Genomic DNA, 18,474 nt, shown 5'->3' on the forward strand with positions numbered 1-18,474 from the left:
CCATTTCCGATTACTCAGCTTTAAGAGCAAAAACTCAGTAGGCAGCACAAATCTGATAATTATTATACCCGAGCTCTACCCAAACTGATTATACATTAAATGAAGCAGCCAAATAAAAGGTTTGTTTAATCAGAAGGAACAATGTGTAGTTTTCACCAGGCTCATTCTGTGAATGAGGATAACAGTTTGATGAACAAAGTTTTCCATGGTGTTTAAAAGTTAACATTCCCAATTGATTACTACAGTAACAAAGACAGTTAAAAACATCCTGTACGTTAAAAAAGGCTAGTTATGTCTGAGCGCTCTATTCAATCAGATCCGCTTTAGCCAACATCCGCAAAGTGGTCGTTTTGGCAGTGAAGGTGGAACTGCGTTAGAGCTGTCAAATCCACAAGCGGCTCCTGGCATTATACCTAAAGCGGACATTGCCCTTGGCTGCACCGAGTCTCATTAAGAGAAATCCCATGCAGCCTTGTTTACATTTTAGAACACTGGAATTTGAAAAGAAATCCTCATTATTTAGTTGAATGATTTTCAAATTCAGCATAATTATTTCCATATAACCTACTTTCTCATTCTGAACATCTTAACGCGAGGGGTGTGGCTTTGACAAATCAAGAGCAGCTGCTCACCAATTTGACAGCCAACGCGGTTACACCTCCGACGCCGCCAAAACATCAGGTATGCATGCGGATGCCGACTATTGCCCGTTATGATTGAATTTAGGCACTTTTCATCCAGGTTTTCCATGCATACAAAAAGTATCAAACTCATAAAAACATGGGACCTCCAAACTGTGCTGTTGTCTCTGGCTGGTGATTATCACAGAGGCCATATCTTGCATATAGCTGCCACCTGATCAATGATATGATTTCAAATACAACTGTAAGGGCACAATGGTTCACCATCCTATATTACCAATCTACATATACAACATCAACACAAATGCAGACCTTCACTTCTGTCAATCCAGGAAGAAGGCTCAACATTATGTACCAGAGACAGGTGACACAATCTGAGGCCATAATCAACTGGTTGAGTTCACCCTGAAAAAAGACTTGCTGGAAAATATTGCAGTGCTCTACCCAGTGTACTAAATTCACAGCACCTTTAGTGAAGACACTTAGATGCCACAGAGAAATATCAAAATAGGTTAAAAAACATTATGTCATGCATGTAACAGAGTGAGTTGCAAGAGGAGTGCAATAGGTCATTATTAATAACTGTGTAACTCAAATGATTAAACATCTGCTTGAGCATATATCACAAGGCAAATAATACTTTGCTTCTTCAGCACACATTATGCATACATTTAAAAAGCACTTAAGAAAACAATGTAACAAAAGCATGACAACAGTCAAGTGGTTCTCTTTTCAACACAACGAGGTCATTTCCTTTAAGGAATGTTAGTGAAGATGCTCCTGCACCTCATCAAGCCTCCTCCACCAATCTGCTCTCATTCTTCTTCACTGAAAAGGATAATTACTTACGATAAATAATACAACTGATAGCCCGAAACTAGACGGTGATGTATAGTAATCATAGCCCGATCTCTATGTAACCACAGAAACATACTATCCATATCTTGCATGGAGCCTTCACTAAGCTGTCCCCTGGACCTCCACGCTATCGGTGTCCCCAGCGCCGGTCTCCTCTGCCCCGCAGGGCTCCCTGGGCTGGGTCAGGCTGTCCATGGCCGAGAGGATAGAGGAGAAGAGGTGCTCTGAGTGAGTCTCCAACGCCCTGGACTGCCTCTCAATAAGACCAAGGGTCTCTTTCAGAACTGGGGGACATAAGAGGAAGAGAGTAGTATAGGGAAGAAAAATGAAAAGAGGAAGAGAAAAAAGAAATGGAAAGCTTTAGTGACTGCCAGACATCTACAGTATACCAGTGTTAGCTGTTAAACTGACACGTATGAGACCTGAAACCAAGACAAGCTCGCCACTGTTAGCAGACAGGAAATGTTACCCTTTGATCAAGGTAGCCTTCACACAAACATGTAAGCTAATCATGTAATGTAATTTGAATTTGGAGCCCTTTACAAAACAGGCAACGCCCACTTCAAGAGTCTCAGATGTTGCTGTGTCACGCAACTCATTTGACTCTCCCTTTAGTAAAGGAGCACAAGCATATATATTTCAGAAGGAGTCTGGTCTGACAGGCTGATCCGCTTGAGTTGAGATCGGGGTCATTGCTGTGTGAAGGAAGCCTCATTTATCGGTCCTAATAGTCAGGGTGGGTGACACCTGAGATTCAGTAGGTAACAATGAAATAGCTGCAGGCAAAGAGAAACTAGTCAGTGATGGAAATCTCACCGGGAGAAGTGGAGGTCATACAACCCAGGAGAAGCTCTCCAGTCTGCAGAACAGAGGTGGTCAGAGGCTGGTGGGCATTTACTTCTCTCTGAAACCTCTATGGAGGGAGAGGCAAGGGAACGAGAGAGAGTGATGAGAGTGAAAAAGACAAAGGGGAAAACAGAGGGAGTGGGGAGACAGAGGCATATAGAGATAGAAAGATAGCAAAAGACAGAAACAAAAAAGAGAAAAGGGGGCAGAGGGGGTTGAATAATTATAAGCCACTTCCCTTCTCCCAAGATACTACGCCAAGAGTTATCACTTTTGAACAAGGACGTGCATTGTACACCCACAGAATAACATATAGAATTGATTTATAGGATCTTTGGGTGTAAACTACGGACCTTATAATCCGCCAGGGAAGACTTGACACTCTCGATGTCCACAGAGGGCGGAGCCAGCACCTCCATCCTCTCCACCACAGTGTACAGCCATTGGATGAGCTCCTCCAGGTTAGAACAGAAGGTCTGATGGGTAAACAGGTTGTCAGTCCCAGAATTAATATCAAACTGCACCACAACCGTTTGTTCGTGGATTTGGATTGAATAGAGGTGAGACCTGTGTACTGTACATGTATTATGCGTTATAAACTGGGTGGTTCAAGCCCTGAATGCTGATTGGCTGACAGCTGTGGTATATCAGACCGTATACCACAGGTATGACAAAACATTTATTTTTACTGCTCTAAATTACGTTGGTAACCAGTTTATAATATCAATATGGCACCTCTGGGGTTTGTGGTATATGGCCAATATACCACAGCTAAGGGCTGTATCCAGGCACTCCACGTTGCGTTGTGCATAAGAACATCCCTTAGCCATGGTATATTGGCCATATACCACAAACCCCAGAGGTGCCATATTGATATTATAAACTGGTTACCAACGTAACAATACCACACCCCCTCTGCGTTATTGTTTAAATATACCATTATCAACACATTGCATTGATTGTGTAAGGTGTATTGTATTCCATTGTGTTGGGAGGTACTGTATCATATTGCATTTTTATTTTTTTATTTTTTTACATATTGGTGGCAGAGGCACACCCTTGTCTTTATATCGCACATAATAAAGCGATTATTTTAGCTCTCTGTCCTTACCTGGATGTGCTGCATGAGGGACTCCCTGTGTCCCTGCTCCCCCTGGCTCCCCCTCTGGAACTCAGGCAGGGTTAGTCCACTCAGCTGGTCCACCATGGCCTCCACCTCTCTCAGACTGGCCCTGCTCACTCCCCTGCCTGCTACCCCAGCCTCCATCCTAGAACCAGAGTTTCTGGCTGCCTGGGAGGATTCCCCACTATGGACCACTTTAGAGACTAAAAGTGTTTGAAGTCAAACATGTTAAGTTAAGAAATATTACAAATACAATAAAATACTATATATATTTTTTTTAAAGCCTACTGAAATGCTGCCACCAACACATACCTTTATTAAAGTATTGAAGCGCTTCAGAAATGGACACCTCTTTCTGCTTCTCATCACCCTCTCTTTCTTCCTTTTCATTCTGCTCCTGTTCTTTTCTCTCCTCCTCTGCCTCCTGTTTCTCAGCCAGGGTCATGGAGGACTGGACGGAGGTGGTCCCCCTCTCCAGGGACTCCCAGCTGGCTGTGACAGGCTGACTGAGTTGGGCCGTCACCTCCCTGACCTGCCGGGACAAACCCCGGAGCTCCTCCAACTGCTCCGGAAGAGACCAGAACTCCTCATCCCAAGCCCCCCCTCTGAGGCACCCTGGCTGGGGAAGGATACTGGTTGTGCGGATGAACGTGGTGGAAGAGGAGATGCCGTGATGGCAGTAGCGACCTTCCCCGATACGATGCAAAGGATCCAGACCACCACCTCCACTACAGTCCAGACTCTCCACGGATAGACCAATAGGGTCCGCAGAGGATAAGGGGCTACTGGAGAGGCGACCATCCGAAGACTTGGGGTGTGAGAGCCCACGCAGCTCAGATGACCTCTGACCTATACCCGGCATCCGCCTCTCCCTAGCCAACCCCACCCCTGCCGTGCCAGTCAGGGAAAAGTCCAAAGCTGACAGGCTGGTGGAGCTGCAGATGCGGTCCAGGTCTATTCCTGAGTCCTGGAGGTTTGGGTCTGTCTGGATTAGAGGTCCACCCCCTGCATCAGAGGTATCCCACCCACCTACCACCCTACCTGGCCTCAGAGGGTAGGTGTAGTCCAGGAGGGCTTGGTACTCCTTATCAGGGTCCCAGCTCGAAGAGCGTCGGTCTGGGGAGGGGGGCAGGGAGCTGGGAATGGCGCAAGCCCAGTGGTTGGCCTGGTGGGGGGACATGGTGTGGAGCACAGGGTTGGAGTAGCCCACTGAAGGGCCTACATTTAGATACATTTCCCTTCCTCCTCCACGTGATTGACAAACTTCACCTGCATCCAATCTCAGCTCTGTCCATCTCTGTCTGGACGGGCGCGAAGGGGGGGTGTAGGAGGGCGAGAGGGGGGATAGCAGAGTGGAGGTCCACTTGGAGTTGAGTGGAGTAGAGAAAGTACGGACCTCCAGGGGTGGGCTGGAGAGGCTGCGTCGGCCAGGCCTGCTGCCAAGGTACGATGAGCTGAAGGTGGGTTCTTCATGTGACAGACCGGTCCTGAGGTCTGACACCCCCAGGGAGGTGCTAAGGTCCTCTCTGGAGGCTGAGCAGGTTGAGATGTTGGCCTGAGAGGGGTTGAAGTTGTCTGGGAACTTCTGTTCAGCCCATCGGGTCTGGAAGTCAAACTCGCTATGATGGTGTGCTTCATTACTGCTACCTTCCCCCTGTCGCTCCTATGGTGAAAGAATAGGGAAGGAATAGGACATTTGGTAGAGCTAACATACAATGTGGTGTTCATTGTACAGTAGTAGTAGAATTTTTAAATATTTTTTATGTGCAGTCAAAGGTCATCTAAATCAAACATGTTTCAATACTTGTCATAAGTCATACAATAGTAGCAGTCCTATCTCACCTTTTCTGGGTGCTCCTGTAGGTAGGATTTCTTTAGGATGGAGGTCTGCTGCTCTGTGGTGGTGACCAGCGGTTTCCTCATTGAGTACTGCCTCCTGTCACTCATATACCTGGAGGTGGGTGCCATGGTAACACTCTTTCGGGGACCACCCCGGTCCCTGCCACCTGTCCCCTTCTCCCCATCTTTGTCATGCTGCGTTGTGGTTGTCCCCGTCCGGATAAACTCTGGAATCCGGGTCTTCCATCGCCCACTGCAGCCCTTGGACTCCATCGGGGAGATGGATGCTGGGAAGGCCCTGTCAACTCCCAGTGCCATGGTTACGGGGAGAGGCCCAGAGATGCGTCATGTGTCCAAGCGACCTCTGAAATTGACAGCAAAAAAATATACATTTCAGTCTTTAAACAGTTGTTGTGATGTAAACCAAAGACACTTGTGCTGTACTACTGGTACCGTGATCTGTTGTGTGGTCAGGGATGGCAGCACAGATAAGAGGAAGAACACTGCCCTTTGTCCACTTCTGCAGTGTACCTTATAGTAGCATAGCTACAACCAGACAGACCAGCCATATAAACACAAACATTTAGCATCCATCCAGCCACAGCCGCCAGTCAAGTCATGCTGAACTTGCAAATATAAAACCATCATATTAGCTGTATTCGTCACGAAGTTGAATAGCTCTCATAAGCTCGATTATATTTAATGATAGTGAGATTCCATCCTGGACTCATTAGGAACCAAAATTATTGTAAATATAATTGTAAAAACAGCTAATGCTCTGTGTGTCTCTGGGGTGTGGCACTCCCTCTAGCATCCTCCCTGCCGGTTTGAGTATGTCTTGTTGCCATGGGGCAATTCCACAGTAACGGAATTACGCCAACTCCGATTTTTCACTTTAAAATCTATACCAAACAAAAACCATTGTTTTCAAAGTTTAACAAACCGTAGAGAAGTCTATGCACAATAACTACTTTTAAACAATTTCCACTGGAACATTTGACAAAAACCCATTTAATGGAAGAACTGTGCAGACGCAAAGTATTGTAACAGAATTACGGTAAAATCTCCCTCCGTTTTTTTATGCGACCACGTTTTCCAAAAACTCTTAAATATCTGCTCCGAATTTAAAAAAAAAAAAAGTTTTTTTTATTTTTATTGGGTGTCAGCTATGACATCTAGAGTAAAAAAAAAAAAAAAAACTTATATTTTGGTTATTGAACTACAGTAAGCAAAGTGGCTTCACACCCGGTAACAAATTTAAGGTAACGGAATTACATTATGGGTCCCTGATCTGTACTACACAGAAATGCATAATTATGGATATAAATGTAATTCTCTTCATGGTGATGTATTATGAATAGGTACACAAAGGTAGAAATAGGCAATGGGTATTATGCTACACACTGGCTATTATTCTAACGAAGATTTGGTTGGTCCGGACCTAATCTGAACCAATCATAGACATCTATGTTTCACAAGTTTGGACATCACAGTAGAGTGCGGTACAGTACAGGGCAGTAGAGTACAGCACAATATACACTGCTCAAAAAAATAAAGGGAACACTTAAACAACACAATGTAACTCCAAGTCAATCACACTTCTGTGAAATCAAACTGTCCACTTAGGAAGCAACACTGATTGACAATAAATTTCACATGCTGTTGTGCAAATGGATTAGACAAAAGGTGGAAATTATAGGCAATTAGCAAGACACCCCCAATAAAGGAGTGATTCTGCAGGTGGTGACCACAGACCACTTCTCAGTTCCTATGCTTCCTGGCTGATGTTTTGGTCACTTTTGAATGCTGGCGGTGCTTTCACTCTAGTGGTAGCATGAGACGGAGTCTACAACCCACACAAGTGGCTCAGGTAGTGCAGCTCATCCAGGATGGCACATCAATGCGAGCTGTGGCAAGAAGGTTTGCTGTGTCTGTCAGCGTAGTGTCCAGAGCATGGAGGCGCTACCAGGAGACAGGCCAGTACATCAGGAAACGTGGAGGAGGCCGTAGGAGGGCAACAACCCAGCAGCAGGACCGCTACCTCCGCCTTTGTGCAAGGAGGAGCACTGCCAGAGCCCTGCAAAATGACCTCCAGCAGGCCACAAATGTGCATGTGTCTGCTCAAACGGTCAGAAACAGACTCCATGAGGGTGGTATTTTATTTACTGTACTGTGTTGTCCAAACTTGTGAAACAGATGTCTACGATTGGTTCAGATTTGGTCCAGTCACCAATAATGGACGTTTATGTTTGGGCCAAATCAACGCCCATGGACGTTGAAATCAAGGCCAGGGCAGACTGAACAAATTTCAACATCCATGGATGTCCAGTGTCGGTCGGTGCTCAGTGGGTGAGGATGCTGGTTACAGTACATGGAAAGAGGGGGCTCATGGGTGTCATTAACAGCCAGAAGAGGTAATATTAAAAATGGAGAGAGGGCTTTTCTCAATTAGATTTGCTCAACTCCCGCGTCCTCTCTCATCTCCTTTTAAAAAAGGTCAAAGGTAATCAAGCAGAGGCAGCGCGGAGAGTGAACGTAGACGAAAATGCACTTTTATGAAATGAGAAGCACCTTCTCCCCTAGCGTGCCATGTGGCAAATGGCGTTTACAGGGGTGGTTCCCAAAATAAGTGTAAAGTGATTTATGCAAGAATTGTATAGATAAAAAGGAGAAGTAGAATATTGTTTTTAAATGTGTGCATGCTTTTCTCCTCCGGCAATACAACATCTGATTCAAAGGGTGTGTGGCAGATATCAAACTCTTCCACGGTAGGACACATTTGTTCTTCCTCGCCAAAAGGAGGTTATCAAGGAGGGGAGGACAGTCTTCCGTTGGCCTCCTAACAAATTGACACACTCAGCAACCACTTATCAGTTTCCAGGTCACGGAGGAGAGAGGACAGACTTTTGCCCAAATGAGAAAAGGCCATAGAAGAGAGAGGCAGCGAGAGGGGGAGGGGTTGTCTAGACTGTTCACATTCTCGCTTTGACCACCAGAAGTTAAAACCAGAAAGAAAACCTGTATGAACATAACAGTATGCCATTGGTAGGGATGACAGTAGCAAGTGACCAAACTGTGGTTTGTGACTACTATGATTTTGTATTGTAGCCAATTCAATTGCAGTAAATCCGTTACGGATGTTTTTGGAATTCTGTTACCGATTTGGTAACAGAATTACGTGTTTTAATCACTTAATTATTCATATACAAAAATGTAAACCACTAAAAACACTAATTGATAGTTCTACCTTTACTTGTTACTTCTGTGAACTTTCATTATCCTCCCTCACAAGGGTGATAAATTAGATAATATCTTAAAGATGTGGGTTTTTGGTAACGGAATTACAAGGCACAAGGAAATGTTGGCAAAACATTTCCCCAAAACTAAATATGAAAATGTTGATATTAGTTGGCAGGGGTCTTCACTTCACATTGTGTTTTGATGTATTTCTAATTATTTTTATGTTAGATGTTTTCTAAGACACATATTCCATCTGTTTAACCAGAAATCAAAGCCATTACTTATGCAAAAAAAATTAAGATGGAAAATGGTTGGAAAATGTATCTATGCCTTCATTTCCCCAAAATATAGACTTAGCTTTCATTTGACATGCTCCTATAAACGTCACATGGTGCTGCTCATGGAAATAACCCATGGCAAACGACTAGAGTGGCTCTCTAGAACACTGATCATGAGGGTAGTGTCAATCAAAGCTTTACTACAGAACAAAGACTGACATAGAACACTCTAGAACGCTGATCATGAGGGTAGTGTCAATTGCCTACTAACAATAATTTGATCTGCCCCATTTCCTTCTTTGTTACCTTTATACCTATACTACAAGATATGATAGAAGTGCAGAAAAAAAGCTTACTGTGTTTGAATACAACAAAAAATACACTTATCAATTTAATCTAAGTTAATTTCTTACCTCTCTCTTGAAGCTGCCACTGATCAAATTATGTTAGCCCGCTGTGCCTCTGTTACTCTCATTTGAGGAATAACAGTTGTGGATACTGGCCTAGCAACAACATGTTTGCCTTTACTCACACACGGCATAGGTACACTCATTGAATTACTGATACTGTTGTTCAAGAGCCAATGAGTCTTCTTGTAGCTTGCTTACCTGACTTTTCTGGGAACAAGACTCATTTCCTTGTATAGATTTCTTATTATAGAATCAGCCTAGTAAGACTAGATGTATTTGGTGATATAATTTGATGTATTTTACTGGATAATCTTGGACACTTTAGATCTGTGAATTCGTAAAGCCTAGAGCAGCTCTCTGCACCTGTGTGTTTGAATGTGTTGCTCAATTATTTTCCAACAGTCAGGGTATTTATACATAGACTTCAAACATTAACTTTGAGCCAAGCTACCCTGGCCTTCCCTTGAACATACGGTAACATGTAGGCCTTGTCCAGGCCAAGATAATGAGTCCTTGTGATGGGTAGAATGTTTGGCTGGCTACCCAAACTCATCGCTCTGGTCAAACGCCACATTTATTCTCCACAATGAGTCTGGATTTGAGTCCCTCCCCAATGATTTCTAGAACGCTAACACATTCCAGCTGTTTTGATTAGTCCCATAAAACGCTGGTACAAAGCAGCGTTTTGAAAATTCGTTAACGGCTTTGAAACGCTGATTGGTTAGAGATGATCCAATTGCTGATGACTTTGTTTTGTGCCATGACGGCAGTCTCAGACTGATGTAGCGAACATAACAAACACTGCGTAAGAATTCAGTTTGAGTAATCAGGCAAGTAGAATGCTTAGCAAACTATCACTCTAGTAGTCTAGGCCACTGAATATAGATATCATTTGAAATTTGAAATGAACTATCCACAAAAGCAACATTCTGTAAGACAAAGGCACTAGTTTATCCTAGGCAGCCGCTAGTGGGATCTAACGCCCACTAGAGGCTGGCTAGGCTACACTAGCTATATACCTCCAGAGAAACCCGTGACAACACATCCAAAATAATTATCAATGTAAGGTCTACAGTGTGTACCTTGAGGTTACTGGTTTTCAAATAACTTACTGCTATCCTCAACCAGTCCTAAAATGACATTAGCAGCCCTAGCCATTTATTAAGAAAAGCATTCACTCCACGAGAGGCTCAAACAGAACATACCTTATTTCTTTAGCGCACGCGTCTGTTAGATGAGTGTATTCCAACTAAACGTGTTGCAATGGACGCATCCTTACGGTAAAATTTGTTTCACCACGTCCCTTCTTGTAACAAAGATACATCGGCAAAGGAAATAGTTCAATTGTAAACAGGCGTGGCAAACGGAAGAGGCTACTGCACAGTTTCAGACCGTAGCTAACACTACCCCCTAGTGGGGCCACATCTGTAACAATTACTGTAGTTCCTTCATTTTTATTATTCAATGCATTCGTTTTCACATTGATCACAATATTTCATAATTTAATATCACAACTGGACTCAATACAGGTTGAATAATGGCATATTGGTGTGCTGGTATTAGAACACTCATGTAATCTCAGTTTGTTTTAAAGAATCGTCAATACAGCCACAACGTATCAGACCATCGCAACAGATGGGTCCACTGCATTAATACTGAACAAAAACATAAACGCAACATGCAACAATTTCAAAGATTTTACTGCGTTACAGTTCATATAAGGAAATCAGTCAGGACATTGCTTACATCCGCTATGACAGGCTCATTGTCCACCCTACCAGAAGCCTGGAAGGGATGAGAAAGCCAAGCCTATGGGTTCATAGCTTCAACACTGCAGCACACACACACACTTACACACACCAATTGATTAATGGACTGCTGAATGTATATTTCTTTCAATGTCTTTGTTTGCTATTTTCCACATTATGTCTATCTCTGATAAGCTACCCAGGAAAGGGCTGAACATAGCCCATATTAATATATGTAGCCTTAGAAATAAGGTTAATTAAATCAATAACTTGCTAACATCAGATAACATTCATATATTAGCCATTTCTGGGACTCACTTAGATCATTCATTTGATTATACAGCAGTAGCAATACAAGGATATAACATCTATAGAAGACACAGAAATGCTTATGGGTGAGGTGTTGCTGTATATTATCAGAGCCATATCCCTGTAATGCTTAGAGAAGATCTTATGTCAAGTGTTATTGAAGTGTTGTGGTTGTAGGTTCACTTGGCACATCTAAAGCCTTTTCTTTTGGGGTGTTGCTATAGGCCACCAAGTGCTAACAGTCAGTATCTAAATAATGTGTGAAATGCTTGATAGTCTATGTGATATAAACAGAGAGGTCTACTTTCTTGGGGACCTGAATATTGACTGGTTTTCATCAAGTTATCTGCTCAAGAGGAAACTTCTCACTGTAACCAGTGCCTGTAATTTGGTTCAGGTTATTAATCAACCTACCAGGGTGTTTACAAACACTACAGGGGCAGCAGGTACCCTAGTGGTTAGAGCGTTGGACTAGTAACCGAAAGTTTGCAAGATTGAATCCCCGAGCTGACAAGGTGAAAATCTGTAGTTCTTCCCCGGAACAAGGCAGTTAACCCACTGTCCCTAGGCCGTCATTGAAAATAAGAACGTGTTCTTACCTGACTTGCCTAGTTAAATAAAGGTTAAAAAAACACTACAGGAACAAGATTATCCACATGTATGGATCACATTTTTACTAATACTGTAGAACTTTGATCTAAAGCTGTATCCGTACCCATTGGATGCAGTGATCACAATATGTGGCTATATTCAGGAAAGCCAAAGTTCCAAAAGCTGGGCCTAAAATAGTGTATAAGAGATCATACAAAAGATTTTGCTGTGACTCTTATGTGGGTGATGTTAAAAATATTTGTTGGTCTGATGTGATTAATAATGAGCATCCAGACGCAGCACTTGATGAATTTATGACATTGCTTCTTCCAATAATTGATAAACATGCAACTGTTAAGATACTGACTGTTAGAACTGTTAAGGCTCCATGGATTGAGGAAAAACTGTATGGTTGAAAGAGATGGGGCAAAGGGACTGGGCTAATAAGTCCGGCTGCACATCTGACTGGCCTACTTACTGCAAATTGAGAAATGTGACTAAACTCAACGAAAATAAACTGTATTATGAAGCCAAGATCAATGATATAAAGAATGATGGGGAAAAAAACGTGACTACTTTAAATGAAATTATGGGCAGAAGGACAAATTCAACTCCATCTTTCATCAAATCAGATGGCTTATTCATCACAAAACCATTTGATGTTGCCAATAATTTTCATGATTACTTCAGTGGCATAGTGGGCAAACTTATGCAGGAAATGCCAACAACGAACAGTGAGCCATCGTATTCATGCATAAAAAAACGAATAATGAAAGAAAAGCATTGCAAGTTTGAATTTTGTCAAGTTAGTGTGGGAGAGGTGAAACATTATTGTTATCAATCAATTATGACAAACTTCCTGGAATTGACAACTTAGATGGAAAGCTACTGAGGATGGTAGCTGACTCTATAGCCACTCCTATCTGTCATAGTCACGATCGTCGTAACGTGAAAGAGAAGAGGACCAAGGCGCAGCGTGAAGTGAATACATAATCTATTTATTTAAGCGACGTACTGAAGAACACTTAAACAAAACTACAAACCGTGACGCTAATACAAAACAAATAAGTGCAGACACTGGCAACTTACACATAGACAATCACCCACAACCTACCTAATGACTATGGCTGCCTAAATATGGCTCCCAATCAGAGACAACGATAGACAGCTGTCTCTAATTGAGGACCAATCTAGGCAACCATAGACTTACATAAACACCTACAATGAACACAACCCCATGAACTCTACAAACACCCCCTAGACAATACAAACACCCGAGACGAGACAAAAACACACAAACACATGTCACACCCTGACCTAACTAAAATAATAAAGAAAACAAAGATAACTAAGGCCAGGGCGTGACACATATCTTTAATCTGAGCCCAGAGGAAAGTCTTTGTCCTCAGGCCTGGAGGGAAGCCAAAGTAATTCCACTACCCAGTGGTAAAGCGGCATTTACTGGTTCTAACAGCAGACCTATCACCTTGCTGCCAGGTCTTATCAAACCGTTGGAAAAAATAGTGTTTGACCAAATACAATGCTATTTCTCTGTAAACAAATTAACAGACTTTCAGCATGTTTATAGAGAAGGGCACTCAACATATTCTGCGCTGACACACATGACTGATGATTGGTTGAAAGAAATTGATAATAAGATTGTGGGAGCTGTTAGATTTCAGTGCAGCCTTTGATATTATTGACCATAACCTGTTGTTGAAAAAACTTGTGCTATGGCTTTTCAACCTTTGCCATATCGTGGATTCAGAGCTATCTAATAGAACTCAACAGGGTTTCTTTAATAGAAGCTTCTCTAATGTCAAACATGTGGTGTACCGCAGGGCAGCTCTCTTATCTTTTCTATTTTTACCAATGACATGACACTGGTATTAAACAAAGCATGTGTGTCCGTGTATGCTGATGATTCAACCATATACGCATCAGCAACCACAGCTAATGAAGTCACTGAACCCCTTAACAATTAGTTGCAGTCTGTTTTGGAATGGGTGGAGAGTATTAAACTGGTCCTGAACATCTCTAAAACTAAGAGCATTGTATTTGGTACAAATCATTGCCTAAGTTCAAGACCTCAGTTGAATCTGGTAATGAATGGTGTGGCTGTTGAACAAGTTGAGACTAAAAGACTAGGTGTTACCTTAGATTGTAAACTGGCATGGTCAAAACATATACACTACCGTTCAAAAGTTTTGGGTCTCTTAGAAATGTCCTTGTTTTTGAAAGAAAAGCTAATTTTTTGTCCATTAAAATATCATCAAATTGATCAGAAATAAAGTGTAGACATTGTTAATGATGTAAATGACTATTGTAGCCGGAAACGGCAGATTTTTTATGGAATATCTACGTAGGCGTACAGAGTAGAGGTCGACCGATTATGATTTTTCAACGCCGATACCGATTATTGGAGGACCAAAAAAAAGCCGATACCGATTAATCGGACGATTTTTAAAAATGTATTTGTAATAATGGCAATTACAACAATACTGAATTAACACTTATTTTAACTTAATATAATACATCAATAAAATCAATTTAGCCTCAAATAAATAATGAAACATGTTCAATTTGGTTTAAATAATGCAAAAACAAAGTGTTGGAGAAGAAAGTAAAAGTGCAATATGTGCCATGTAAGAAAGCTAATGTTTAAGTTCCTTGCTCAGAACATGAGAACATATGAAAGCTGGTGGTTCCTTTTAACATGAGTCTTCAATATTCCCAGGTAAGAAGTTTTAGGTTGTAATTATTATAGGAATTATAGGACTATTTCTCTCTATACGATTTGTATTTCATATACCATTGACTATTGGATGTTCTTACAGGCACTTTAGTATTGCCAGTGTAAGAGTATAGCTTCCATCCCTCTCCTCGGCGCTACCTGGGCTCGAACCAGGAACACATCGACAACAGCCACCCTCGAAGCAGCGTTACCCATGCAGAGCAAGGGGAACAACTACTCCAAGTCTCAGAGCGAGTGACGTTTGAACCGCGATTAGCGCGCACCCCGCTAACTAGCTAGCCATTTCACATCGGTTACACCAGCCTAATCTCGGGAGTTGATAGGCTTGAAGTCATAAACAGCGCAATGCTTGAAGCATTGCGAAGAGCTGCTGGAAAAACACACAAAAGTGCTGTTTGAATGAATGCTTACGAACCTGCTGGTGCCTACCATCGCTCAGTCAGACTGCTCTATCAAATCATAGACTTAATCATAACATAATAACACACAGAAATACGAGCCTTAGGTCATTAATTAATATGGTCGAATCCGGAAACTATCATCTCGAAAACAAAACGTTTATTCTTTCAGTGAAATACGGAACCGTTCCGTATTTTATCTAACGGGTGACATCCATAAGTCTAAATATTCCTGTTACATTGCACAACCTTCAATGTTATGTCATAATTATGTAAAATTCTGGCAAATTAGTTTGCAATGAGCCAGGCGGCCCAAACTGTTGCATATACCCTGACTCTGCGTGCAATGAACGCAAGAGAAGTGACACAATTTCACCTAGTTAATATTGCCTGCTAACCTGGATTTCTTTTAGCTAAATATGCAGGTTTAAAAATATATACTTCTGTGTATTGATTTTAAGAAAGGCATTGATGTTTATGGTTAGGTACACGTTGGAGTAACGACAGTCCTTTTTCGCGAAATGCGCACCGCATCGATTATATGCAACGCAGGACACGCTAGATAAACTAGTAATATCATCAACCATATGTAGTTATAACTAGTGATTATGATTGATTGATTGATTGTTTTTTATAAGATACGTTTAATGCTAGCTAGCAACTTACCTTGGCTTCTTACTGCATTCGCGTAACAGGCAGGCTCCTCGTGAGGCAGGTGGTTAGAGCGTTGGACTAGTTAACCGTAAGTTTGCAAGATTGAATCCCTGAGCTGACAAGATAAAAATCTGTCGTTCTGCCCCGGAACAAGGCAGTTAACCCACCGTACCTAGGCCGTCATTGAAAATAAGAATGTGTTCTTAACTGACTTGCCTAGTTAAATAAAGGTGTAAAAAAATACCGATTTCCGATTGTTATGAAAATGTGAAATCGGCCCTAATTAATCGGCCATTCCGATTAATCGGTCGACCTCTAGTACAGAGGCCCATTATCAGCAACCATCACTCCTGTGTTCCAATGGCACGTTGTGTTAGCTAATCCAAGTTTATCATTTTAAAAGGTTAATTGATCATTAAAAAAACCTTTTGCAATTGTTAGCACAGCTGAAAACTTGTTCTGATTAAAGAAGCAACACAACTGGCCTTTTTTAGACTAGTTGAATATCTGGAGCATCAGGATTTGTGGGTTCAATTACAGGCTCAAAATGGCCAGAAACAAATAACTTTCTTCTGAAACCCGTCAGTCTATTCTTGTTCTGAGAAATTGAAGAAGAAAGAAATTGAAGATCTCGTACAACGCTGTGTACTACTCCCTTCACAGAACAGAGCAAACTGGCTCTAACCAGAATAGAAGGAGGAGTGGGAGGCCCCGCTGCACAACTGAGCAAGAGGACAAGTACATTAGAGTGTCTAGTTTGAGAAACAGATGCCTCACAAGTCCTCAACTGGCAGCTTCATTAAATAGTACCCGCAAAACACCAGTCTCAACGTCAACAGTGAAGATGCTGGCCTTCTAGGCAGAGTTGCAAAGAAAAAGCTATATCTCAGACTGGCAAATAAAGAGAAAAGATTGAGATGGGCAAAAGAACACAGACACTGGACAGAGGAACTCTGCCTAGAAGGCCAGCATCCCGGAATCGCCTCTTCACTGTTGACGTTGAGACTGGTGTTTTGCGGGTACTATTTAATGGAGCTGCCAGTTGAGGACTTGTGAAGCGTTCGCCACCCATTCCACACATACTTACCCCACCAGACATGCCGCGAGGGGTCTTTTCAGTCCCCAAATTCAGAACAAATTCAAGAAAACGTACAGTATTACATAGAGCCATTATTGCATGGAACTCCGTTCCATCTTATATTGCTCAAATGAACAGTAAACTTGCTTTTTCTTTTTAAACAGATAAAGCACACCTCACGGCACAACGCCTCTCCCCAATATGACCTAGATAGTTTGTGTGTACGTATTGATATGTAGGCTACGTGTGAAGTAGTTCTATCCTCGAGCTGTTCTTGTCTATTAATGTTCTGTATTATGTCATGTTTCATGTTTTGTGTGGACCACAGGAAGAGTAGCTGCTGCTTTTGCAACAGCTAATGGGGATCCTAATAAAATATCAAAAATACCAACAATTTAAATAAATACATTTGGTCCAAACTGGGAATACAGATATGCATCTGTTGGTCACAGATAACTTAAAAAAAGGTAGAGGCTTGGATCAGAAAACTAGTCAGTATCTGGTGTGACCACCATTTGCCTCATGCAGCGCGACACATCTCCTTCGCATAGAGTTGATCAGGCTGTTGATTGTGGCCTGTGGAATGTTGTCCCACTCTTCAATGGCTGTGAAAAGTTCCTGGATATTGGGAACTGGAACACACTGTGTACACATCGATCCAGAGCATTCCAAACATGCTCAATGGGTGACATGTCTGGTGTGTATGCAGGCCAAGAACTGGGACATTTTCAGCTTCTAGGAATTATCCATGCGACATGGGGCTGTGTATTACCATACTGAAACGTGAGATGATGGCGGCAGATGAATGGCATGACAATGGGCCTCGGGATCTCGGTCACGGCATCACTGTGCATTCAAATTGCCATTGATAAAATGCAATTGTGTTCGTTGTCCATAGCTTATACCTGCCTACCCATACCATAACCCCACCGCCACCATGGGGCGCTCTGTTCACAACGTTGACATCAGCAAACTGGTCGCCCATTGACGCCATACACGTGGTCTGCGGTTGTGAGGCTTGTTGGATATACTGCCAAATTCTCAAAAACAACGTTGGAGGCAGCTTATGGTAGAGAAATGAACATTCAATTCTCTGGCAACAGCTCTGGTGGACATTCCTGCAGTCAGCATACTAATTGCACAACATTGTTTTGTGTGACAAAACTGCACATTTTAGTGGCCTTTTATTGTCCCCAGCACAAGGTGCAGCTGTGTAATGATCATGCTGTTTAATGAGCTTCTTGATATGCCACACCTGTCAGGTGGATGGATTATCTTGGCAAAGGAAAAATGCTCACTAACAGGGATGTAAACAAATTAGTGCACAAAATGAGAGAAATAAGCTTTTTGTGCAAATGGAACATTTCTGGAATCTTTTATTTCAGCTCATGAAACCAACTCTTTACATGTTGCGTTTATATTTTTGTTCAGTGGATGTTACAGGACGTCCCAGACAACAAGACGTAGAAGAGTCAGGTCAGAATGTCAGGTTTCTGCCTGTTGAGTGTTGGTGAGCAGGAGTGGTTCTGTACAGTACGTATAGAATAAAATCGAGAAACAACCAAGAGCCAGGTATGACAAAGGTAGTGGAGAAACGAGACATGGGCTAATGTAGGAATACTGACGATCAGAGAGGCATCAGGCATGGTAGATAACTCTCTTTAATATCATGAGCGTACACCAAAAAGTGAAAACATGCCACGGTA

General features: G+C 42.3%; 1 protein-coding gene across 2 annotated transcripts; it reads right to left on the minus strand.

Moving 5' to 3' along the window:
- Positions 1-109: 109 nt before the first annotated feature.
- On the minus strand, positions 110-10,664 carry LOC139562418 (centrosomal protein of 68 kDa-like). 2 transcript variants are annotated; one of them, XM_071380120.1, is made up of 8 exons: positions 10,441-10,664; positions 5,311-5,671; positions 3,781-5,131; positions 3,457-3,671; positions 2,699-2,821; positions 2,316-2,412; positions 1,576-1,783; positions 633-1,469 (listed from the first exon to the last, which is right to left on the minus strand). In XM_071380120.1, the coding sequence occupies exons 2-7, from the start codon at positions 5,623-5,625 to the stop codon at positions 1,602-1,604; spliced, it is 2,283 nt and encodes a 760-aa protein (XP_071236221.1). In that variant the 5' UTR covers positions 5,626-5,671; positions 10,441-10,664; the 3' UTR covers positions 633-1,469; positions 1,576-1,601. The 2 variants fall into 2 exon arrangements, with proteins under 2 accessions (XP_071236220.1, XP_071236221.1); XM_071380119.1 differs by having other exon boundaries at positions 110-1,783.
- Positions 10,665-18,474: the final 7,810 nt, after the last annotated feature.

The sequence above is a fragment of the Salvelinus alpinus genome, chromosome 32, assembly GCF_045679555.1.
Source record: "Salvelinus alpinus chromosome 32, SLU_Salpinus.1, whole genome shotgun sequence".
NCBI classification, from domain to species: Eukaryota; Metazoa; Chordata; class Actinopteri; order Salmoniformes; family Salmonidae; genus Salvelinus; species Salvelinus alpinus.